Source organism: Balearica regulorum, chromosome 2, assembly GCF_011004875.1.
Source record: "Balearica regulorum gibbericeps isolate bBalReg1 chromosome 2, bBalReg1.pri, whole genome shotgun sequence".
In the NCBI taxonomy this organism is placed as follows: Eukaryota; Metazoa; Chordata; class Aves; order Gruiformes; family Gruidae; genus Balearica; species Balearica regulorum.
In genome coordinates, this window is record NC_046185.1 from 144,776,749 (window position 1) to 144,803,875 (window position 27,127).

At 39.3% G+C, this 27,127-nt stretch overlaps 1 protein-coding gene across 5 annotated transcripts in view; it reads right to left on the bottom strand.

Annotated features, from left to right (window-relative positions):
• Window positions 1-27,127, bottom strand: part of FAM171A1 (family with sequence similarity 171 member A1) — a 92,016-nt gene that overhangs the window by 13,162 nt on the left and 51,727 nt on the right. For 2 of the 5 annotated variants that reach the window (XM_075746260.1, XM_075746261.1), the window contains exons 2-5: window positions 24,038-24,265; window positions 18,526-18,618; window positions 13,322-13,480; window positions 8,136-8,312 (exon numbers count right to left, since the gene is read on the bottom strand). In XM_075746260.1, coding sequence (XP_075602375.1) covers window positions 8,136-8,312; window positions 13,322-13,480; window positions 18,526-18,618; window positions 24,038-24,265 — 657 coding nt within the window. Of the gene's footprint in view, window positions 1-8,135; window positions 8,313-13,321; window positions 13,481-18,525; window positions 18,619-24,010; window positions 24,266-27,127 lie in introns of those variants that run through there. The other 3 variants (XM_075746264.1, XM_075746262.1, XM_075746263.1) reach the window with 3 other exon arrangements.

A 27,127-nucleotide genomic window follows, 5' to 3' on the forward strand; every position in this document is an offset into this window, starting at 1 on the left:
TCCAAGCTGAGCGTTTCGGAGCCTCCCAGACCATTACTGCTGCGGTGACTTCGCTGACTTTGACTGCCTATTCTTCCTATCACTGATCAAAACAGTTCTGGTAAATGACTGTCAGAGGAGCGTGCTGCAGCCAGCAGCTTCCCCTAAGGACAGTCATAAAGTCTAAATATTGCTAGTGTTTAAAAGTATGGTAGATATGGTGGGTTTTTTCCATAAATTACTTTTACACGTGAGCTTTTGGTAGGAAACTCTTCCACTGATCAAATACTGTTTGTTTTTTATTTTGTTTCTTTTAACTGGCAACAGGATCATCCAATCGCACTCAAGCAGGGAACCAAAATTCTGCTATTTACAGCATGAATTATTTCCATCCAATAGGTTTGACAAATAAGAGGATTTAATTACCGAGAGAGCAAATTAAGCATAATCCCATTATATGAATTTATTTTTATTCACAAGATTATCTGCCCTAGACAAAAGAGTTTTGGAAAGAAAAGAAAGATACTTTAAACTGTACTACTTAATAGCACAGAGGTTTTAAATAACTATTCCTTAATGAGAAGTGCTTTTCTTTCAGCACAGATCTCTTCTGCGATGTCTGTGATGTCTTGTAAAATTGCCCTGCTTAGAGATTCATAGTTAAATGGAGATACATGTGTCAAAAGGAATGAGGCAGGTTGTTATCAGACAGAGTATGGGACAGCAAAGGATATTCAAAACATACAAATGGTGTTTCTAGAAGTAATAGATTTAGACACTTCAAATAGCAATGTTATGATGGAGAGTTAATCAAGGGCAAGTTTGTGAAAATAACTTCCTAAAGCATGTTCTGACATAAATAAACTGTAGCTTTTTATTCCACTGGCTGAAAGCTGCTTATCAGATTTCTTCTTCTTCCAATCGAAAATCACCTCTAATCTGCATCAGCATGGGAAGTTTTACTACAAAAGGATGGGTTTTTTGGTTTTACTTTTGTTCATTTCCTAAAAAGCTAAAAGCTGCTGAAATTGGAAGTTGAAAAATTCCTTCTTGTATATTGGTAGAGATTACTTTCCTCCTCCCCCTCCCCCCAATACACACGGGTTTAAAAATTCATAGCATTGAAGTTAATATTAAAATCTTGTTTTTGGAGTTGCTAGGCAACATCAAAAAATAAACGTCCCTGCTCTGAGCTCATACCTTCATTATTCTTCAACTCTTACAGAATTTGTTACACAAGCTTTCAAGGGCTAAATCCTGCTACTGTTTCAGCACCACCACCATTATTTGGTGTACTGTAAAGGAAATGCTCTTAACATTGTACCTTGAAGACTTTTGCAAGGAAGTCTAACGGTTCAGTTTATTACTAGTGTCTGAGAAGCTTTGTAGTTTTTGCCATCTCTACTTATTTTTCCCCTTAAATCATCTGTCAAATGTTTAACAAAAGAACATGCCAGTTTTCATTATTTAATAACTTTAATTATGTCTGGGCAGAAGGCAGGGCACATTGTCCAGAGAACTTGCTTGCATTGCTTTGGTCCCCTCAGCATTTCCTTCCAGAATGCCAAAACAGAAGAGACTTATTAAAGAAAATGACTTCCATACGTAATTACTGGTTAATAATTATATTTCAAAAGGGAAAGCTTAGTTATGCTTGTTGGACCACCGTCCCTAGTTACTGGTGTACACAAAAGATACTGCCTTTAATATTTGCTTTATCACATTATTAATCACATTCAGTCAGTTATTGACAAAATTATTGAACAAGTAATAAAATAAAAGCACAAAGCAATTCAAAACACTGCATCCTTTTTCCTTCATTCAGCCTCACACCACACTCACCTTCAGTTTCTATTTTTCAAGCTGGAAGTGGAAGTAGATACACACTGGGATTTGATCTACCATCCCAAGGCCGCAGAGGAAGGTCGTCCCAGGTCCTCCTCAGCCTCTTCCAGCCTCACTCAGACACTTCACACTCCTGCTCTACACCCTCCTGCCTGTATTTCCACCAGTTTCCAAGTCCTCTCCAACTCAGGCAGCTGCACAAGCACAATAGTCTTTTCTCCACTTCCTGACATTTTGATGTCCACCTCTTCCCACCTTCTACTGCAGGCCTTCTATAGGTGGAGCTACAGGGCCATCTACATGATACAACGTACAGTCCATTATTAAAACCTGTTCCCAGAAGCCATACTATTTGTTTCCAGTTTTATTTCCTTGACTACATAATAGTAGATTATTTGTATATATCACTACACTTTGGCAGCAACCGGATTCCTTCCACATGCTCTTCAGCTCCACCATCGTGCCATACCATGCCTGCTTTGCCACAAATGCAACTCAGATGGTATATGAGGTGGGGAGAAGATCAAACAATCCATTCACATCACTTTCACATGTGTAAGCCACAACATCTATTTTAAAAACAACATACATATTGATAAATAAACACAACTGCCTCCTGTGATCCACCACATCTCTCCAGAGGAATCGTGATAGTGAGAACATACCTCAATGAGCTACACTGTGAGGCATCAGGGGAAGAGCTTCTTTTCCTTTCAATGCTGAGGTCTGTCTACTACTCTGCAATTATATCTGCACCTATTATGCAGACATCGTACATGGTAAAAAGATGGGTTTGGTAGCTGCCATTTCTATGGCAACACACAAAATAGGAAATTCTTTCAGAGCAGTTAGTTAAAAATCTGTATTCCTCAGTGTATTTAGTCTTTAAGAATAATTTAACCTTCAAAGCTGAGATAAAAAAGGAAGTCAAAAATCAAATTGTCAAGGAACTTGTAAGCTACAGAAATAATGTAACGATGAACTTTGTGGCGGCTTGGTTTTCTCCTTGCAATTTGCAAATAAATCTCCACATGACTGGTGAATCTGATCTAGAACCAAATGTTCTGGATCTGATTATATTCAATTCAAACTTTTGGGGGCAGGGAACATGTTTTCCTGAACATATCCATTTCTCTCAAGTAGAAAACCCAATAAAACCCGTGGAGAAGTGCATGAAGTCCCAGGCCACGTGCACAGCTGCATGTAGTCCAAATGCAGGCCATCTATCCAAGTTCAGAGGTGTGTACTCATACCCAGTGTCAGATCAAGCAACAGACCGCAAAAGTTTTTGTTAAATGATTATTTTCAATTTGTCATGCAGTGTGGGAATGTGGTGGCAATCAGAAGTTAATGGAACTCACAACAAAAAGGAACACATTTTACTTTTAAACTATGAAAATCTAAATCAATCTTTTCTTTGGGCAGATTATCATTGCTACTACATGGGAAGCTTAAATCAGAGACTTTTACAACTCATCTTATTTATAAATAATGTGCAGCGAACTAGACAGGTGGATGTAACCTGCCTGTGTTTTCTGCCTAACAGTAGCTGTCACTCTCTTGTAATAAACATTACAAACAAAAACCAAGCATCATTTCACCTCCATGAAATACAGCAAAACCATATTGCAGTCAAGTTTAAGTAGACAACAATACTGTTTATACATAAGCATATCCTCACAACTTCTTTTGAGCACAGAAAACATTATCTTCATATTGCTGAAGAAAGAACACCAGGAAATTCTGACTCTACAAAAATCAATGGAAATTTTACCACTGAAGGCAGGACGTCATAAGTACCAGACTTTCAAATGTATTTAGAAATCTATTATAGCATTAAATGCAGTCACAAAGCACTGACCAAGCACAGCAGAGTACATAAAGTATTGTGCTTTATAAAGCTATAAAAAGAGCTTCCCAGGATACTCTTCTCCATTTTCTGCCATCACTTTACATTAATACATGGTTGGATTTCAGGCACTGGGGAAACATCCTCCTCTGTGAAGAAGCTAGTAATTTAAAGACAACGAGGTCACGTCAAAGATGTACACCAAGTGTTCGGGGAGGAGGAAGAACAGGGAAACATTATTCTGAACTTCATTTACACATAGTACACAAGAAACAACACATTTTAAGGAGGAGGAACAAAAGGGTGGAGATTTAACCCCTTCGCTCCAGAGTCCTTTGCCACACAAGGTTGAAAACAGTGTTGAAAATATTTTCCTGTTATTTGGTGGGATTAATAAATTAGCAGATGCAGCGATATTGTCACTGAAGAATAAATCTCATTCCATATTCTACACTCTGGAATACTTGGTAATATTTTAAAGTCTTTCATACAGCTCTAGATGTGGATATAGAGGTCTAGGTGCAGCATCATGCCTCCATACCACGTGGGATGAAACTGAGGACTTAAAATGGAGAACACTGGTCTTACAGTTTTGCTCACTGAATCCAATGAAAAACAGACACCTTAACATAAAGCATAAACCTTCCAAATGGGGGCTGAGGAGAATACAGCTGAGCAAGTGCTGTGTTACTCAGTCCAGCTGGTGGGAGCTGGAAATGATGCAGGAGGTACAAAGTTTCATTTCTACTGGGATCTGTAGTTTTCATCTCTAACTGAAGAGGATAAGGCTAGGAAGAAGTCTTGGACAGAAGTTTGGTGTCCAAGAATAGAGAGATTAATTATATTGCTGTAAATCCTACTGACATCAAGGGAAATATAGAGAGGAAGTCATGATCCCAACCATCTGCTTGCGGATAAAGCAAAAAAAAAAAAAAAAAAAATTTTTTTTTTTTCAGCCCCTTCAGATTTCGAGAAAAACAAGACAGTGCTTGGGAAAAAAACTCCCAACAACCCAGAAAACCACACTGAACAATCCTGATAATAAAAATGAGAATCTGTATCTCTTATGTTCAAACCTTTAAGTGTGTACTATGAAATAAAATCACTCTCCCACAGTTGTGTGAAATACAAGAGATACGGGTGTATCAACAGTGTGGAATGATTAAATCGCATTTTAGTGTCTACGTCTCCATAACATCAATGCATCTGTGCCTATTATTACCAACAGAATCATAGAATGGTAGGGGTTGGAAGGGACTCCTGGAGATCATCTAGTCCACCATTAAGAAATGCTGCAGAGAAAGGTGGTGGAGCGCATCTCCAACACAAGAATAAGGTTGGATGTATTCGTTTATCCTAAAACTTCCCCAGGGCATAGATAGTCGCTCTTCATTTTATTAATTATTCAAAAAAGTATTACTGCTTTAATTTGCTTGCTGTGCACGCAAGGCACTAAGTTTGTTTTGTAATGAAAAAAATTTCATTTGGAACAGTGTAAAACAGATGCAGCAGATTGTCTTATTTTGATGTCAGCCTGCTTCTTCTGGCTGGCTGTTTCATCAGTGTCAATGGAGCCACTCTCAGCCTTACGTAGACTATGCTGCTTCTCCCCCTTCTCTCCCCTCTTCTCTCTCAAGGACAGAAACTGTGGTAATGAAAATACAGATTGTTTATGGTAAACATTCTCAAAAGCCATTAATTATTTTTGGCTGCCGTAATATGCAAATATGCATAATTTGTGTAGAAACGATGAAAATCTCTGCACTTCCAATCAGATGCCACGGGGTTTATATTAGTACATCATAAGCTCAGCAAAATGTATGAGATTCTAAGGATTAAAACATATTTCTAGTATTTCTGTCCCTTCTCCACTCCCTCCTCTAGAAGTGAAAAGTACTTCTGCTTTTTAGAGCAGAAATTTTACTTCATGCAGTAATGATGACAACCACATGGATTCTAAACAAAAACAATGGCTTGCACAAACAAGCACCCACTGTACTGCTAATACACTAGAGAGGAGTGCTGCATTATTGCCTGGTAATACAGTCATAGTTTTCCTTCTCTGGCATTTACTCAATTTTGAGATACAAGTGTGAAAATTTAAGCCACTAAAAATCTATTAAGGAGAGACCGCAACATAACTAGCACTGAAAAAAACCCAGCTCCCGAAATGAAAGACAAAATCAGAATAATGAGGTTAGACGATCTATCCTGACAAGTCACAGATCTGGCAATGCAAATGGGTTACGACAACTTATCTGCCAGTTATGGATTTCTCCAGCGTAGGGCCATCCCAGTCATCATCCATCCTCCTCCCTTCACAGTCCAAGCACAACAGGGATGGGGAATGTCAGGGCACCACCGTGTTTGCACTAGTTTGACAGCCCTTAGGGTGTTAATGTAGCCTGCACAAGATAGAGTGGCTGCTCTACTTATTAAATTAGGCTACTCTAATTTAAATTGGTTGGGATGTGGCCAAAATTCTGCTAGAACTGGCATGCTGCAGTCAGGGCTTAAATGCATCTTTGTTCAACATCTTTGGTTGTAAGGAAAGATGCTTACTTCAGCTGAAGTGTGAGTTGGAGCCTAAGCATAACGTCTTCAATACCTTCCTCTCTGTGGCTTTGTGAAGCTAAGAGGCCTGACAAAGACGCATTTTGTTCAGTGGCCCTCATGCCTTCCCCTCCCAATAACACAAGTGCTCCAGCAGTTTGTCATGAAGCAAACGAGGTTGAACTTGTCTCAAGATTGGGAGCCTCAAGCCTGCAGCGCTAAATTGACTAACTCGTATTGATCCGTACTAATATATGCTGCACACAATAGGGTAACTAGCTCTTTATATGCAACAGTTAAAATCATATTCCATAGTGAAAGAGAGCTTTTGTAGCCCTGCTGCAGGGGCATGGAACATCAGCAATAAATGAGAAAGCTCCATAATAAAAATCAGAACCGTTATATACTAGCAGTGAGTAACTAGCAATGAGGCGGGCTATAACACAGCTGACAGGAAGGGTTGGGGATGGACCGCTTCTTGTGGAGAAAGTAAATGTGAGTCAGTCTTCCCCGTCTTTTTTTGAACAAGGGAAAACAAAATAGTTTCTAAAATCACAAATTAAAATCAGTTTCAGGAAGAACGTAGCAAAACTTACTGCCAGGGCACCACAAGAAAATGTGATGTTTCTACAGTTAAGGGAAACCCCAAATCCATTCATTACACTCTTTTTCTACTATTCAATTTTGTATCACGTTCAAATTAATTCATTAAATCCTACTGCTTTACTCTCTAATACAGCCTACTCCTGACAAAAGATTTATCAGGCATGCTGTTTGAAAATACATCACCTTTTTCAGCAGAGGCAGGAAGGAAGCAAAAACGTTATTTCCCCCTTCACCCCTCTCTTCCCTCCTCCCCTCCCTTCCTCCAACGCAGTGGTTTCACGCTCGTTGTTCTACTTCTGGATGTGATCATAAACTGGCTCAAAACATTTGCCTTGCAGGTACAAAATCCCACTGACTGTCTATACAGATCCACATTTCTGGCTCCTTTTTCTTCCTCTTCCTCACAGCCTCTACCTCTCTCACTTTCCGTTCTTCTTTTTTTCACTTCTTTTTCTTAACAACCATCTGGGACGTACTTCAGAAAGCACAGTGCAATAACTGAAGGGGAATCACCAGGACAAGACTTACGCACCCCTTAATCCTTTACACTTTGAAGGTGTAAAGAAGGCCAGCACGGTATACCAGCTAGCAATGAAAAAACAAACCAAAACAAAAATAGAGAACCTAAACCACATATTTCTGGAAAAATTCCTGTTCACAATAGCAAACATTATCCTACAATGTAAAAAACTGAGTACATTTTACAGCTTATGCTGATTAGTCATTCTGTCCTTTCAAAATATTTGATGAATTTTGCTTGCTCCCTTTTAAAAAAAAAAAAAAAAAAAATCGTTTACATGTACTTTCCTTCTTGATAGTATTAGTCAATCTCAAAGTGATTTACAAAAGAAGTCAGTATTATGTTTCCTATCTGACAGGCAGGAAACTGAGCTAGAGACAAGAGATGGACCAAAGGTCAGATAGCTGGCTGCTGGCAATGATAAGGCTAGTTTCCATTTCTCCAGACTTCCAATTCAGTGCTGCGGCAAATATGTCTCTCTGCTTCTCAGTCTCTGGGTGAAATCAAGTTCTCTCAAGATATTTTTTTTTATTTAATAATTGCAAAATGTTACATTTACAAAAAAAGTTTGCCTAGAAGTGGCACATAATGCTACTTAAGTATATTTGTATATACACTATATAATACTTGATCAAAAAACCTCAGTCTTCTCTCCTTTTAGACAGACAACAGATTTCTGTACACTCCAATGAAGACCGTAATATACTACCATAATAAATGCAGTGAGACATTAGTTTCAGACAAATGAAGTCATCTAGGGAATCACAATTAGATGTTACCTACCAAATTTTTGGTCAAACCTCCATGCTGGAACATTTGCATTGTGCTTCAAGTTGCTGTTTGTTGGCAGAGGCACTGTTACATAGATGGGGCCATTCACGGGGATTGGAGTCCCATCGCTGTTGAGGAGATGAACACTGACTGCAGTGACAGGGGTGAGGTCATACCTAGTGCTGTTTCCTACCGAGAGAATGAACGAACATTGTGACTACAGAATTTCCCAGAATTCCCACGTGGTTCAACACCGCAGTACTGTACCAACATATTTCTCAAGGGGTAGTAGTAGTAATCCTTTCCTCTCTGCCTTATGAAATTCACAAGACAGATGTATATGCTTCTGTATTTTTCACTTAATTTTGAAAAATTCTGAAGACAAGAAAACTACAATGCAAAAATCTCCTGCATATATTTTCTCATCTTATTTCATCTTAAATAAATATGTATGAGTAACACAGCCATAATCATGGCCAAAAAATAGTATCTCACAAGCCTCTATTATATCCTCACATGCCGACAGTATAACTAACAAACACCCAAACATGCAATGACACTGCAAGGATGATCGGTCATATGTTTAAGAATGCCAGGATGTATTTCCTTAGGGCCTTCATCGAAATAAACCAAGCTAAGTGGATTATTAGGATACACAGTGTTATCTTCTTATCTATGTAAGATAAGAATTATCCTTTATGTTTAAACTCCATGCCAATGGACGTTACTTCATCACAACATGATTTAAAAAAGCATTACAACCCTTCAACCATAAACCAAATGAATCAACAGGAAAAAATACCACAGATATATATATGTGTTCGGGGGGGGGGGGGAAGCTTGAGGTTTAAAACCAAGGAGATCCAGAGTTCAAAGGAATAGTGGTAGTAGTTTAAATCCGAAGAGATGGAGCTTCCAGGTTTGCAAAGGGCTTGGGCCACCCTGCTGCTGGCTCCGGGGGCTGTGCAGCGGCTCATCCTGCTGCAGGGCTAATCTGAGAGAAGGAACAGGGGTGCCTGGCTGGCAAAGAGGGGGTGCTGCCCCTCCTGCTGTAAATCCTGGTGCCTTACATCAGCATAAACTGCCTGTAACAGCACACCGGCGCCCAGCAGCGGTATGCTGGGTATGCCACAACCCTCAGGAATATGCAGTATCTCAGCGACAGTGTTCAGTAGGATGAGTACATTAGAGGGAACAGTGGGAAAGCATTAAGACCTTTATGATTTCTCCTAACAGCGAGTAAGTCTCAAGGAATGGCCTTTATTAAATTCGATGTGTCTAAGTATCAGCTCACCAAAGTTAAGACATCACCAGGAAAAGGGAAGGAGAGGGGAAGCGGCAAAGGGAAGGAAAAAAAGACTAAACTCCTCAGAATTTTAAATTCTTTGGATTTTGCAAAAGACGCCAAACTGAAGACATGGAACATAACCAGAATTAAATTTGCATGTGGCTTATTTACTATAGCATCTATTCTGACACACGTTTCCCCCAGGTTTCAAGGCGAGCGTCACTGCTGCACAGCTGACAGGCAAGGGACATACACGTTGCTTTGATCTACTGTGACCGGAGGGGCAGAGGCATATCTTCCAGAGGGATTAAGGTGCTGAGAAAACAACAGGCACTCTGAAGATAGCCATATAAGAGAGCCACAAAGCTGACAGAAAAAACCAGAAAAAAATAAGGTTTGGAAATTCAGCTAGGGTGCAGGGAAAGTTGCCAGCCTACCCAAGCATTTGTATATTACAGGCTCCAATGGTGCACAATATCACCCCCTTACAGCCTTAGAATATGAAAGAGAGAGATAGAGGAGGGAATTAGTGGGGAAAAAAAATTGTTCCTTTATTCCTGATTGTTCAATCCACTGCTCCTGCCACACACCTATAAATTCTGTCAGATTGATGGTTGTCCCCAGGTCACTGGACTTGGGCCACTAAGTTTCTCAGGCTGGTATCAGAGAAATAAATTCCTGTTGCTAAGTATCATAAACTGACCACGTTCTGGCATACACAAATTCCCAATGACAAAAGGTATAACTTCAGATTTTAGAAACATTTAGATTAATATCTAAGATTAAATTATGTTTTATATTTTACTTATTTTTAGATATTGAAAGTTTTGAATTTTTCTTTCATTACTGTCTTGATAAAGCATATCTGCCTGATATCTGTAAAAAAGAGTTTTCAACTCCAGAGAAAGCATTCTGATGGTAAAACACTGTTTAATATATATTTTTATTTTTTTTTTACTTAAGATGCACTGACACTTCGCTGTGTACTGGGCTGAACAGCTTATATTAGAAGATGAAGAAATTTCTGAAATTCCTCTGACCTCTGACAAGAAGAAATAACCCTTCAGTCTGCCACCTTGCACAGTACGTAAATGCTCATTAAAAAGATAAATTGTTCTCTTCTCTGTTGTGAAGGTAAATTAAAATCAATGCTTATGAAACTCTCACATGCTATAAAACTGATAAGCACATGCACAGATTAAATGGGAATAGACTTCAATAAATGTCAGCTTTCATTTATTTCTTGTCATTTTTGACATCTGGTGACCTGTAAAGAGCTCTAAAAATAATCAGAGGAAAATCCACTGTGACTTAGTCTTGTCTCTTTATAAAGAAACAAACAGCCTACAAAACCAGCAGGAGTAATGGTTATTAGCCAGCTTGATCCATTACTAGAGATGATGGAAACTTTTGTTTAGTTTGGTTAAAAGGACAAGATGTTGTGAATCCATCCTCCTGCTCTCCAACTGGTGGTTAATACAAACAATAAGGTAACACTATACAGGCTCGTCACTATGTGCAGCCTAAATTCTTTGAATTTTTATGTTTGGAACACGCTGATTCGTGCAATGAATTTTCACCGTTCCATATTACTACTTCAAAACTCAGTTATTTTTTCATGAAAACTGTCGAACTCAGAGAGAATAAGTTTTAGTTAAAACAACTGTAAAGTCACTCCGAATAAATACTAGCTAGAGAACAGAGCTGGCTGAAAGAAATGGGAGGACCTCTCCAAACTCTAAAGACATGTAAATAAACTGTGAAAGAACAGAGGAGTAACTGGGGAAGGAAAGGTGGGAGAGGGGAAAAGGGGCAGTGTTCAGGAATACTCCAAAATTTCCCATGCAAATTAATGCTAATTTTTTTTTTTAATTCTAAAATTTGTACATATTTTTCTTTTTCTCTTGAGAACAGAAATATTAAAAAATCACCAGCAGGTAGTGATCTCATTTTTTATTCCTTCAAAAGTTTTTCAGGTTAAATCTTCACCAACTCGCCTGGAGATGAAGAAGAGGAAGTCAATCCTAGTTTAGGATTTTAAAGTTTCATGTTTCCACATCAGGAGAAACTTCTACTGAAAACAAAGGACATTTTATCTATACTATAGTGCATATACAAATATATTGTATTTGTAGTCTGTATTATACCATACTGAATACTACAGTATTCAGAAAACAAGGCTCTTCATTCCCTTAAACGCCATTTCTTTGCTGGTCATTTTGGTCTTTTATGACATACTTTTACGTGAGGGCTAATAAAAGTCAAATCCAGGGCACTCATGCTCAAGTAGAAAAGTTCCTGTCGTGCAAGCATACAGAAGACTGAAAAAACCAAGGGTGCATTCATCTGTTTGGTAGGAAGCTAGGAGGTGAAACAGGAGAAAGATGAGGTCCTGGATGTGCAGTTCCCATTAGAGGCGGTCATCTGAAATCTTGGCAAGACCTGTTTTCACTAAATAAATGCAAGGGTGGGATGTTGGGTTGCAGAGCACTAAGGAAAGATTTAGGAGAGAAGAATCCCACACACATTGTCAGCAGTTTGTTCAGTGGGTTTAAAGATAAAAAGAAAGAAGATGAGGAAGTAGACAGATGAGTGAGATCAAGTGCATTCCTTTGTTTTAAAAAAGAAAAAGAGATATTTGATCATGTTTGAGTATGCAGAGCCAGAGAAAGCCAAAGGTTGAAGATGAGAATAGGGAAATGACAGAGAGACAGATTGAGATAGGATGAGATATGCTCACTGGAGCAGACAGAAGGACTGGAGTAAGGTAGCAGACACATTTCTAATTGTAATAGAAAAGGAGATACTCAGATTTGTACAAAAAAGGAAGGGGAAGTCCATTTTGCCTTTTTTTAAGAAAAAGCTAGCAAGCTCAGTACATACCATTGAATGCTGGGTCATGTGTGTAAAAGTGGCCTAGATCAACATATCACAAGTAAATGCATCCTGAGAAACAGCAGGAAAGGATCTCAAGGGATTATTTAGGCAGCTTCAAAGCAGGCTCAGCTATGCCTATGCCATCCTCACAGGTGCCAGTCTAGCTCTGTCCAACACCCTCAAGCAATTGATTCTACAGCCTAACCTATCCTTACCATAACATTTTCCTAATCACTAGTCTGAATCTCTCTTGCTGCACTGCAAGTCCACTGCTTGCTATCTAACCCAATACGGACAGACAGAAAACATTATACTCCTTTCCACACCAGCATTTTAAGAATGTGAAGACTTTGTGCCCAATTCTTCTATTTTTCTCTAACCTACACAACACCAATTATTTCAATCAAGACTAAATGAGAAGTGGAAGAAGAGTAACAGGCAGTTGTAGTCATAAAAATGTATTACAGCTTTGAATTTAACAGTGGTTGTGTTTCTACTATGAATTTTCATTGTTTTCCCGTTGATGCTAGATCAATTTGCACATTTTTGGCTGAAGCTAGATTCAAAAGTATTAACAAAGCCATTGAATCAACTCTTAGCTGAAACAAGAGAGTATTAAATATCCTTGATATATAGGCATTTTTATCTATTTTTAGAAAAAAAACCCAACCAAGAATTCTATGGCATTGGCGAGTTAAATTTTCTTTTGTCCCTTCACATTAATTTCCATTCTTGTATGTGCATGTGCGACACATTTGGAGACTCAGCTCTAAACTACAAGTGTAATAACAAACTCTTCCAATCTCCCAGGGCCAAGGAGTCTTCATCTTTGCTATTCAGTGGCCCCACTTAAGGGATAGCAGACCTTGATCTCTTGCTTATTGGAACAGCATTTTGGTAGGGCAGTTGAATCTACAATGTCACCCAAATTTTAAAGAATGTTTGCTGGAATGAGGAATGGATAAAATGATATGGTCAAAACTTGATCCCTGGACCAATATGAAACCAGAGCAAAACCGAAGCAGTGGGTTACCTGTTCCATTTCCATCTAATCCCTGCAAATAAGGAAAACTGTCCACTTCCCAGGGTGAACTGGCTGCAGTCAGATATGCTGTCAAATCACTGTAGCTAGTGTTCTCTGGTAATTTCACAGATCTTCTCTGAAAGTGAACTTGTGGCTGAGTCCGTGCACCTAAAAAAATTAAAAGTGACTTTGTATCCAAGACAGGCAGAGTGTGTGTTCGCATTTATGCAAGCACATTTACAGGGTTTTTTTCATTACAAATTGCAATAGCTTGAGAAGGACAGAGACATCGGAAGGCTATTATGAAAGAGGAGGAAAACCAACGTTTTCACATTTATTTTGCAGTTGCCATTATCTTTCCACAAGTATCACAGAGCAAAATTGTAAAGGCACCTAATGTCAGAAGTTTTCCTTACTAGGTTATTTCCCTGGATCATCTCCAATTTCATCACATGCTTATTTTAATGAACATAACAGAACCTAAAACTGAGTTTAGAGGGAGAGCTTAGAAAGGCATCCAGTTCACAATATTTGTTTAAATTTTGTTTCTCCTGAAACAGCCAAGATAAATGTATTTTTTACTTTTTAAATTGATTTTCAAAGAGACAATTCTACCTGTAGTCCAAATTAACTTGTGTAATTTCTGTATTTAATTTTTACAAAGCTTTAGCCACATTAACTATCTCTAGTACTGAGATAATAGTCACTTTTTATTTAAATCACTGGATAAAAAGATTCACTTGATGAAGCTTGGGTGAAAAAAGTTTCCATATTTTCCCACACAAAAACCACATCTAAACAGAACCAGATTACTTGGCATATGAGATTTCTCTCTTTTCCTCTGTTTTGTACAGTTTCAGCATTTTTTTCAAGATCACTAGGTGTTAATCAAAGGGTCTTTGCTGCAACATGATTTAAGACTGTTTCATGTACTATGGCATTTCACATCTGATTTAAATCCCAGTTTATAAAGTCAGTAATCTTTTTCAATGGATGCTCACCATTAATACCATTTAGCAACACGCAGTAAGGCTCCATCTGCAAGCTTGTGTGTACAACATGCAAATTAATTTTTAAATCAAAAGCTATTGTATTCTCCAGAGCTCATTTTGAATACCCACAGAACAGTCCCCACACAGCACAAAATCAAGAGGCAAGTAGGTTTTTTTCTTAATTCACATTTGACTATGCGGTTCAAAGATGTCAACTCAAAACATTTTTGCTTCTTTTTCCCTATTAGTCTCTGGCAGCACTTTCAGGTTACATGTAACTTCACTGCAAGAAACATTAAAGAGCTTGACTCACAACTCCTAAGCTTTATAACTGCCAATGTCATTAACCAGGAGACTGGAATCTTTTCTTGCATTATATTCTAGCAGGAGCTCTAGCTATGAGAAAACATAAAATTCCACAGAACAAACTTTGTATTGGCTAACAAAAATTGCCATGTAGGCGGGCAAGTATCTCCAAAGAGCTGATCATCGTTTAGTCATCATTTCTTTGCTAATTCTGCAAGGAAAAGCTATAAAACCACTTTTCTTTTTTAATTTCTGACACATTTAAGTATTTACAGTAGGCTTTCAAGACTGGCAGCACCCCTAAGTGTTTAAGACAGTCATTAAACAACACCCATGTGAAACGGGAAGAAATCTCCCTTACCCAATTTCTAGGCTTAAATGGAAAACAACATGAAAGACCAAATAAATCGACAGCAATGAACTCAGGGAAGACTTATCTCCCGGGTGCTCTGCAATACCGTAGTAGTTTGCTGTACCTCAGGGACAGATCTGCTCAAGCACTGGGGAATCTCTGACTGCATTGCTGAGCGGGCTCCTATGGTCCATAGGGATAAGCATCCACAGTAACAAAACAAAAAAACCCCAAACACAACAAAGAAACCAGCATTAGGATTATCACTAGCAGTTCAATGTAAAATAGTAAGATTTTCTGCTAAGTTTCTGGCAACGATGAATTACTAAAGTTGCCAAGACTGGGTATTCTATTGCTGAAGAGCTAAACTAATTAAGCATTAAAAACAAAGTAACTGTTGTTGAGTCTGTAACACAGTAGTTTATGGGGAGGCTCTGGGGTTTTCGATTAAAAAAATGGTGGGTTTGTAGCACTGGGAGAGCCATGAGCTGCCAAATTTTAACTTAGGGAAGACTCAGAAAGCCAACCTTGGTTTCTTGAATCCTACAGGCAACGCAAAGCGTTCCTATGGCCGCGCCCCAAACCTGGGAGGAAACCTGTGCAGCGATGAACTCGGATAAAAGTCTTAAGGCAGAAGAAATCGCTTTCTGTGTAGATAGTGCATATATATATTAAAAAAACCCCTGGTGCAGAGTAGTTAATTCACACTCTAGATTAATAAAATCCTTGATGTGGATATTCACCCGAAACCTGCCACTCAGCCTGACTCTCCCCTTGGCTCCTCAGTTGGGTCTCCCCAAACCCAGCAAGACACTTCAAAGGAGCAGATGATCAGGAGCTACCAGAGAAAAGCTCATAAGGGAGGCAGCTATCAACACTTTTACCTTCTCTCACCACCTTGCTTGGAAGATAATCCAATGTACTCCTTAACCAAGGTCACAGAACATTTTTGGGCTTGTATTTGGAAATAGACTTAGTGAGGGAATTGGAAGTGGTAAAATGGAGAAAAAGACGTGCTGACCAGGCTCTTAAGAGTATTTTCAACAAGTCAACACTTGTCACTGGGAATAGATTATTATTAGTGCTTCTGTTACTGAAGATACCTAGTTTTAACTTATAAAACTCAGACAAACCCCAAACACATTCAAGTATAAAATTGGCATGTGAGCTCTCTCCATCTGGTGAGTGCCATGAGGTAAAGGACTTCGGAGCACTGATCTTATCTTCTTTAAACATCCTCTTGTCAACACACCAGCCATGATTCAAATGCTGTCAGTTCCAGTTTGCCAATGCACACCTGAAGATATAACCATCTCAAGGAGTCCCTGTAAGGCATCTCCTACCATGCTGGATGCATGATATGTGGCACCACCCCAGTATTTGAGCTTCAATCTACGTGAAGTCACGTCTGAAGCAGATAGAGGGTACCCGTACAGCTCCTATTCACTAAACACTGTAGTTCAGCTCGTCACTGTGCTGGTATTAAATAACTTAAATGACCCTGTGGCTGGCAAGCTCCATCCCTCGCAATTACTGACAGAGCACAGCAGCAGACTGTAATGCCATCGTGGAAATGAAGCTGGCTGCATCAGCTCAAACTTCTCAATTGCATAGTAAGTCTCTTGCTTGATTAATTATTCAAAAGCAACTGGTAACTTATTGTACTAGACAGGCCTTTCCTTCCTTTTGGTGCTTCAAACACCAGTGTTCCCAGTCTGTTCCTGGTATAATGAGTTCTATTTTGCTCTTGTTTTTGCACTGAGGTAACTCCTGATCAGCTCTTTTGAAGCGGCTCGAAGTTACTGGGAAATAAATTGGAGAAGTAACAGAGAAAAACTAGGTCACAAGGATTTTGGATCAAGACTAGAGAGGCTCCATTCAAACGCTGGTACAATGTCTAGGCTGTCTTTCATTTAGGTTTCATCACAAGAGAATTCCCAAGAAAAGGAGTGTAGGCTGGTCCCATAAAATAGTTTTTACTGGGCGAGACTGAGAGTTCAAATTCCAACTCCTAGAATACTCCGGGTACCATTTTCTTCCTTTATCCTCCTTCTCTGCTATACCAGCAGAATCAGTTATATTATTCTAATTTAAATATATTGGGAACAGCCTGGATTAATTCACTGAAGGGAATAAGATTATGTGGAAAATATTTATGAGCCTCACTTGCTTGTTAAATAAGTCCCTCTAGCCCTTTAACACCCCCCTTTTTTGAAGAAAGGAAGCTGTAAACATGAAAAGATCATTCTTTTTAAGTTAATTGTGTAATGATAGCACATTTGCATAAGAATAACAGTATTTAATACACCATGCTAGTAGAATACTTTTGGTAAACAATGTTTCATGTTTTGCTTAATGGAATCCCTTGTGGTTTAACGCAGTTCACCGTCCATCTAATTTACCCCATTAGATAATGTCAGCTCTCCAATTGCAGAATATACATACAGTGGCTGTGCTGCTCTCCAGCTCCTTCTGAGCATTCCATCAACTACCTAATTTGTTTAGTGCCTTTTCAGCTCCAGTCATATCTAGTGCTATCATTAATGAAAAGCCTATTGTGTCTGGATGGTTTCTAACCGTAAAAAAAAAAAGATGTCAGGAAGACATCATTGTATTATATTCCCTCAGATAAAACAAGGGTTATCTTGGAATATTATCGAAGGTAGTATTCCCCTGTTTATTAACTATCTGGTAGAGTTTAAAATTATGGTAATCATAATACATGTGAATAAGACACAGTTTAGGCACAATGAGAGTGCTCACAGGGAGGATGTCCCCTTGTTTTGGCTCATCAAGGTATTTTTAAAAACTTCTGTTCTTTTGTTAACAGACTTACCTCAGCTATCACATCAATTGGGCTAAGTTAGCCCAGATCCCTATGTCAGATGAACATTTTGTTCTTTACTGTGCGATTCAGAAAACACAATGTTCATCTGGGTGATACTACAGTTGCTTTAACTTCTGTGTTTGGCCTTACAAAAAGGTGACTCAAACTTTATTCTTCTCATACAATGGGTTTCATCCTGTAGTATGTGGGTTTGCAGGCAGTCTGTCAAAGGGTCCACAGGAAGTACTTAAGAAAAGCAAGTTTATATAGGGTATACAACAACGCAGATGTGAGAAATTTTCATTTTTTCTATGCCCTAAATTTCTAAGGCATTCACAGCAGGAAGCAAGAAACAAAATAAAAACAGAGAAAAATCTTAGACAATGAGAACATCAGAAAATGTTTACTGCAAGGATGGTTAAATGAGGCTAGATGAAAAAACATCCAACAGATAGCCAAAGAAATTTAATCTCTAGCTCCCAAATGGCACACTAAAGTCCAAACTTGTTTATTGCCAAGTAAGTTGAATTCCCTAGTCACAGCAGTTAAGGATGAATTTAGCTATTAATGAATTTGGTAAAACCATCCCACAGAAAAGCATTCCTCAGGGAACTCAGACGAATTCCCCACGAAATACCAGTCTCACCCACGGGACAGAGTTCAGAAAGTATCGGGCGTCAGGCTTTTTGTTTAGTGTCACTCAAATTTCAATTCCGACTTCCAAAACCCAGCGTACCTTGAAATCCTGAGACAATCTGGACTACATCATCATAGACCATCAGAGTAGCTGAGCGCTCAGGAAGAAGGCCGAGACTCAGTGAGGAGAACACTGTGGGAGAGAAATGGTTTAAGTGGGATATATTTGAATTCTTATAAACATAACCCATCAACAACAGCGCTTACTTCCTTCTACATTTTTGCAAAAGTAGGCCACCCAAACTATTAAAATCATATTTTATATATGACAGAAACCATGTGCATTTTCTAAACCAAATAATTAAATTGCCAGGGTAATTATTATTGAACTAAACATCATCTACGCTTTAACTCTTGCAAATCATGCAGAGTACCTCAAAGTACAGAAGAGTGCAGTGTAATAAAGCAGGGTTTTGGGTTGTAATTCCCAGCTCCACAGAAAGACTTGTCATTGCATAAAGAGGAGTGAAACACTAACTCAGTCTGAATTATTTTTCTATACTTCTTACCTCAGGAAGATATTAATGCAACGTAACTTTTAAATACTTTGAGATGCTTACATAAAAAGTCATACAGAAAGGCAAAGCATGATGAATAAATCTGAATAATTTGCTTTAAAATACAGCATGTCCTTACTGAGTCACCACCTACACGACAACAGTGCTATATATAGCAGAACTACTGTCACTCTACCAGTGGTGCGAAAGGGGACAGATACACGGTATTTGCTGCAAGAAATCGGCACGCAAGGACCTCCTTTGCCACTGGGTATTGACATTCCGTAGGGTGCTGCGTCTGTATGCAAACATATCTTTGGAGAGCGAAGAACATGATATAATTTCATGCCAAGTTCTTCAGACCCAGAAGACCAGAAATATGTCTGGCATTAAGCCACCGAGCACACCTGACTCCTGCACGCAAGAAAACAGTAAGAAGTAGACCTGCCTGCAGTCGATGTATGGCTTTCAAAGATAGCAGGAGAGGAGGAGATTAATGCAGACCAGTAAGTTTTGGTAACTGGGCAGTAGCATCCCACATTTGCACCTGGAAAGTACTCATCCCATTCTGAAGTGACCACAGGCTGAGGAAGACATTTCCAGAACCAATTAATAGAAAAACAGCATAAGGGCTTCTGATTTTCTGGAACTTTGAAAATTTTCTCTAAATTAGTATGTATTACTTAATCCAAGAGACCATATAGATGTTAGCTACAAATAGGGATACTGTACACTATTTCTGTTTTAAGAAATATATTATCTTTTTGAAGATCAGAAATTTTAGTGTTTGGGAGAAAGACAGGAGAAGGGAGAAGAAACTAGGAGAAACACACTGATAAGAACCACCATCTGAAAGATGGTCTTAACAACATATATGACCATCAAAAAAAAAAAAATCGTGTTATTGCAAGTACAGCTGAGAACTTTCTTTCCAATGCTCTACATATGAAACAGATCTACACACCAAGCAACACAGGTAAGAAAGCCTAGTGTAAGTAGCACTAAGGCCACACAATTACAAAATTTGTCTTTACTCCAATAACTTAATTTGTATGAAGAAAGCTAATATAATTTAGACACAATAAACCATGCCAACTTCTTCTTCCATATATGCCAGACTATAATGCATACAACCTCTAAACTTCCCTTGGGCTTTTCTGTACAATCTTTTCTCAGCGTGACAAAGGCAAAAAGTCATAGTTTGTAAGGCCAGAAGAATGACAGTGATGATCCAGTCTTATTCCTGTGTAACTTCAGCCTTCCCTTAAGTAATTACTGCTTCAGATTCAATAGCTGTGCTTAAACTAGAAAATGTGTTGTAGAAAAACTATCCAGTTTTCTTTTAAAGGTGTCCAGTGGTGAAGAACACACCACAACATCAATGTTCTAGTAAATAATTATGAGGGCAGTTAAACTATGTGCCTTTTTACCTATCAAAATTTATTGAGGTTAGACTTCCAGCCATTTGATCTTCTTTTTATACAAGTCCACTAGACAGAAGAATTCTCTCTTACCTGTTTCCTGTTCTCTATGCGGGCACTGATGGACTATGATCAAATTACCCCATGAACTTTCTCTCTGGTAAACAAAATAAATTAAGCACTTCCAAGTCTTTCCCCGTAAGCCCTATTTTCTAATCTTTTAACCACTCCTGTGATAGCCCTGCAGTTTCAAACATTTTTCTTGAAGTGTGGATCCAGAACTGGACACACATTTCCCTGAGTGTCCACACCAAGCACAAGTTCTGAAATACTATACTCCACCTTCTCAGTCTTTACCTTATTTTACAGCTAAGGATCAGATTATTCTGCATTCTTGCAGTGCTGCTGTGGGAGGTCATTTTCATCCATTCATGTACCATGACTCATATGTTTTCTGCAGAGTCACTGCTTTCCAGATGAGCTCTCCTCTCCCAGAAACACCACAAGCATCCTCTGCTCTTAGAATTGCATTTCACCACAGTGGATACCCCAGTTTGCTTTGACTGACCCTACCAGCTAACCTGAACTGTGCTGCCTCAGCAACTTCTCTCTTCGTCACACACATTGCTCAAAAAAAGTCCTCTTAAATATGGACTACCAGTCACAATTTTTTTTTCTTCCAAATTATTTACAAAGAAAAAAATCTATGCATAGCTAAGAGCAGATAGATGAGCACATCTTCCATCATGAACACGTCAACAACTCAAGTGATGTTAAATTAATGAACTGTTAATAAGTGAAGTTATGGCTCTGCTGATAAATAGTTTAATGGAAAAAGAGATCTTCATCTTTTCCTCCTACCATTTATCACTGTGTAAATAAAGAGTCCTCTTGCTTAAGAGGTAAAGAGCTAGTAATTATTTTGGCTAATATAAGAAAAGTTCATTTCTGCCAAACTATGAGAACAGAAATCCCTCAATGCTTACTCCTTAAAGTTATCACTAAAACATCACGAGTTCAGTGGCTGCACAGCTTTTCAGCATAAGATTATAACTAATGCATATTGACTGTGATGGAGGAATCCTGATTCTTCAGCAAAGTCCTCTTACAGCACTTTAAACTAATTACCACCCTACATCTCTCAAACCTATTCCCTCCTCATGGTTAGCATTTCCACATTTGAAGTAAATGTGTCCACAGTTCATTTACCACAGCATGCAGGATGGCATGTTAGCTCAAACCACTGCCGTGGGTGGAACGCTGCTCAGAACGGTGTGTCTGCTCTGTGGGGTGACAACTACTAGTACTGTTAAAAAAGCATTTTTGGGAAACGAGGATCCCACGGTATGCGTGTGCCCGCTGCAGAATCAAGATTTAAATATGCTGCCTGTTCCCCATCATTCAACCCAGATTAAAAATAACGACAACACCACCACCACCACTCCCATGGTTTTGAAAACTTCCACACTGTGCTGGTTACAAGCATGATATTCATTTAAATACAGGACATTTAAATATGAACAGTTCTTGGAAAGCTTTTTTAAAGACTATAGGCATCTTAGTCAATACAAAAAATAGCAGTCTAAGTATCTTGGGCCTGAACTTTTATGTCATGTCCCTTTGAAGGAGTAATGCAAAGAACAACCTTATTAAATCTACATGGGGTGTATCAAGTTGTAACTTGTTGTTTCTTTAATCAAAGAAAGGATTAAGTTCGAGGTACAGAAAGCAAAAGAAAGGATTCTACTCCCAATTAAATCAATGGCAAACTACCTGCCAGCTTCAGTGGGGGAAGATCAGAGGTGAAAGGAATCTATTTTCTGAGTTAAGCTCACATTTCAGCCGTGGAAAGAAAGATTTTGTGGAAACTGTATACAATTACTGCTCTTTAAACTTCAATGACTTACCAAAACAATAATGCCATGTTTAATTCCCTTCCCTCAAAATCATTATTTAAGAAAAAGCAACAAGCAAAAACCCTAACCAAACAAACTCCAGGCCATGGAAAACTAGGTTGGATTCAAAAGATCTACAGTATGAGTCAGAAAGATATGAGACGCAAGGCAAGAAAAGGTTCAGGCAAGAAAAGGTTATTGCTCGTTTTAATCATGTATGATTGAGTCTTAAAGAAGTACATGAAGTATGCCGTGGAAGCTGCACTTCACCTTATTTAGACAGAAAAAAACATGAGGGAAATTTCTAAACAGAGCCACAGAACGATTATGGTTGGAAGGAACCTCTGGAGGTCACCTGCTTCAAACAAGCAGGGGGGTGTCCAGTTGAGTTTTGAGTATCTGTAAGGATGGAGATTTCACAACCTTTCTGGGCAACCTGTTCCAATCTTTAACAACTGCTGCTGTAAAGAATTGTTGCTCTTTATTTATTTGAAAGTCTCCTTGCTACAACTCATTTCAGTTGCTTCTTATCCTTTCACTGTGCATCTAAGAGCCTGGCTTAGTCTTTGCTATAGCTCCATTAAGTAGCTGGAAAACGTGACACAATACAGTAGAGGAAATGTGGAACTCAGTCTATCTTATCTGAAGCAAGCAAATGCAGATAAGTAAACAGCATGTTGAAATGCCTAAAGCATAATTCTGGGTTTGAAGAGATTCAAGTTCCTTTCCCCATCTGAAAAATACATTTGCTGCTTGACCTTGCGGCAAGCCACATAGTCCCTCTGGCTATGTTGATATTAATAAATAAAAATGGAGCCAATGCATGGGATTGAACACTGCCCTGTGATCATTTATACTATTTAAATATCAGTGCACTTAAAGCCTGACATGGCTTTGGACTGGGCTAATTATCAAATCTGAAGTGATATTTAGGTGTGATTTGGGTATAATACAAGCCTGGGACCATTCTCAAACTACTTGGACCCTAATTTTGGCTGGGGATTAGAGGAAAGGCAGGTGAAAACTGGGGATGTGACCTTTATCTAGATCTTACATCTCAGTGTCTGAAAGCCACCCTCTATCTGTTCTGTCTAGCAGTACACTAATAGTCTGCATGACTCAGTTTCCCCTCCTGTACAACTGATGTAGTATCTCCTACTTCCCATAAAATTTTGATGCATTCTGATAAAAACTAACATGTAAATATTATTGTTATATTTCTTTGCCTGCGGGAAGAAACAAACCATACTAAGTTAGAAAAAAATCCTTACATCTGGATAACATAACTGTGTATTAAAATTGTCCCATGGACATGGCCAAGAAACGAAAGGCCAGGACTTTTTTTGTACACTACAGCCTATGGTGCAACAGTTGTTGCTGCACCTTGGGAGAGAAACGAATGAGTACCTCACAGCTGCTGAAACAAAGCATTTGGAAACAGAGTTCCCATAAAGAAAAAGATCTGGAATAGATTTGTATTTTCTGTGGAGCTGTAAGAGCACCAACGGTTGTTTGAAAACTGACATAGCACTGTGTCAAGGACAGCCAGAAGGAAAGCAAATCCCCACACAGCCCTGATGCCACAATTTAACTGAGGAAGAAATCTTGCTTTTTTTTTGAAATGCACAGATGTTCTTCCTCCCACCCAGGATCGCAAGCATTAAAACACATCATACAAAACTGTGTAACTTCCTTTAGATGCAAAATCTTACCTCAGAACAAAAATAAAGATCTCTTACCAGGCAATCTTACAGGTTTCCATGGTGCAGAATTTGGCACATATGCATGTTTACTAGCAGTCACTATCAGCTGATTGCCCAACTTATACTGAAACTTGAGGAAGGCAGTGCCATCTGCTCCTGAGGTTCCAGATGCAATGGAGATCTGGTTGGTAAAAATCTCAATGAAGGCTTCAGTTACTGGCTGATGTGTGCTGGCATCGCTTACATGGACCTTCAGCGTTACTTCTGTAATGACAAACAACCACAGCAATTATCGTCCAAAAAGCTTCCGCAGGAGGCAGCAATTAGAACATGCTAGCACACCAACGACCAAAAAGACACGGGGCTCAATGCTAACCTCTGACACTCTGGTGGAAGGTATGACCTCTTGTCCTGGCCTGCACTTCTCCATTTTGGGCAGTCACTCTTTAGAGACGCTGCAGACTCTGCCACAGGCCAGACCAGGTCCTGAATTACTGCCCTACTGCTAACTCCAGCTGTGGAGGCATCTATATTCCACCTAAGATGCACATGCAGCTGGGCAGCCCATCACCAGGGCAGGCAATATTCCCTTCGATGGGCAATGTGTCAATCTCACAGTAGCATCATAATTCTAAATGCACGTGCTGTCAAACATCACGTATTAGTCGCGGATGGCATAGCATCGTAACTCTCTGTAAGGTCCCTGCCTTGCTGTGCCTCTGCTCCAGCCAGCCTCCTCCACCAGCAGCGGGGAGAGGGAAAGGCTAGAAGTGGGCTGTGCTCCTTCACCCCTTCCCCAAAACACTTCTCTCTCTCTCTGTAGCAAAGGAAGAAAGGAAATCTGCTGTGATGGAAGCCCAGAAAAAAGTGGGCAACGGAGCGGGCTGTGTTACAGTCGGAGATTTTGAACCCCAGTGGGAGAGACTATCCCAGCAGGCATAGGACTTCCCTGGTGGTGTCTAACCAAGGTGGTGAAGTCCCACAGGGTCAGGTCCTTGTCCTCAAAGCACAGGACAACCAGGTGGGATGCAGAGTGCTAGCAGTGAGTGAGAGAGGAACACTTCCCCCTGCCTCCCAGTTCACTGGCCCTTTTGCCAAGGGCGTGAAATGCCACTGCACCCAGTGATAGCTGCTGTCAGCCCTGACACTGCCATATTACCTGTCCCCGCATAAAACTCGTGGGTGTAAGCAGCAAAGAAGTGCTGGTCCAGGCAGTGAGGAGAATCATGCATCTTGTAGACGTGCAGTCAGAAGCTAATAGAATGGACTACATTTTTCTTGAGTAATTTGCCATTTTTCCAGAAACTAATTGCTTAAATGCTTCCAGATGTAAAATATTTGTCCACTCCGGGGCACTCCTACAACTAAACCATGCATTGTGTCACCAGGCTTCTGTTACATAAAGTGGAGTGGCTTGTGCAAGACAGTCCCTCTGGAAAGCATTCTTCCATATCTATGACTATTTTTCTGTCCCTCCAATAGTTCCTCTGCTTCACGCTCTCAAGTAGCAGCTGTTGTCTTTCTTTAATAACTATGACTTAAATGCAATGCTGTGTTGAAAAGACCCAGCAACAGTCCAATGCCTCCACCAAGCCACTCCTTGGATTTTTTACAGTTGCCTCGTTCTCCTAAATGAGTACCTACCTCCCTCTCTTCTCTCCCACTCTACCCTTTTTCTCATTCTCGCCCTCATCTTTGGAAATTCTGTTGTTCTTGCATGAAGTCCCCTAACTCAGCTTACTCCATTCCCCAAGGTAGCAGAAGATATTTTGCAAACTTCCTTTTTATGTCAGGGGAATTCAGCTGCTAGCAAGCAAGACGCTCACACTCCACATGCAACTCATTTCTTCATGTGCCGCCCAGAAGAGACCATGATCTCCTCTTCATATTTATTTAGAAACAATACATTAGTTCCTACAGAACAGCACTGGCAATACAGATTTGTTATCTCACTGCCATGCATCAGGATTTTAAGACTTATTTTGGCTTAAGCCTTGAGCCAGCAAGATGTAACGCCAAAAAGAACAAGTAACAAAATCTCTGTTGTGAATTTCAACAGTGAAATGACACAACTGAGTACACTGAGAAACATACTGTAACAATGTAAAATTGTAAAAGGATGTCAGGATCTAATACAAAAATATCAGCACCTCTGTCCTGAGGGCATTTCAGTCAGAAAGATATTGGGCCCTAAGCAGAGACCTTCTATCTGAATCCTACAGTACAGCAAATATAAATATGAGGCAGCCCTGAACAAAACCCCATTATAGAAATTCATCATCATCGCAGCCCTCACTTTAGAACTTGGCAATGGAGGATGCCAATTTAGAGGGGATCAGCATGAAATAAATTCTAGCTATTAAAGATTCTGGACTTGTTCCCAGTTTTGCATTTAGTAGTCAAAGAAAACAACATGTATTGAAAAACAGTGTCCATACACTCTGGTGTGCATGTACAGAATGCCTCCTTAGAAACCCTGCCTTGACCACCAAGCAACTTGTGAAATCCTGTACACATGAAAGGCAGCCACATTAATCAAAGAAGGAACACATATGTATTGATGTATTTACAAACTGTACATGTATTCACAAATGTGAAGGCAAGAAGCAATATAAGTTTTTATTTATTTTCAAAATGTGCAGGAAGAATACACTTAGATTCAAAGCTGTGCTGTTGATGTTTCCCACTCTGAATTGCCTAGCAAAGAATGCTGAACAACAGATGCGGTTAAGAATAATGGGCCGTGCATTAAAGAAAAAGCAAGGAAACAAGACAAGCTGAACATTGTGGTTAGCAATTTCAGTAACACGGAAGTTTAGCCTTTTCTATAATAATCACATATAAGAAGGAACCAAGGAGCTCTGGAATATTAAATACTAATCAATCAAGGAGGAGGAAAAGAAAACAACAGAAGTATCAAATCTATGTAATTCCTTGTAGACATCCATAATTCTAGAACAGAGACTACTGTGAAAATTGATCAAAAGAAAAAAAACTGATAAACAAATATACACAAATCCAGTGCTCTCTTCCCCAACAGGAGAGCTACCCACAGGTACCTCCGGTCAGAAATTCCTTTAGCCTTCACTCTATAGCTATATAAGGGCTTCTGTCTGCATCCTTCTC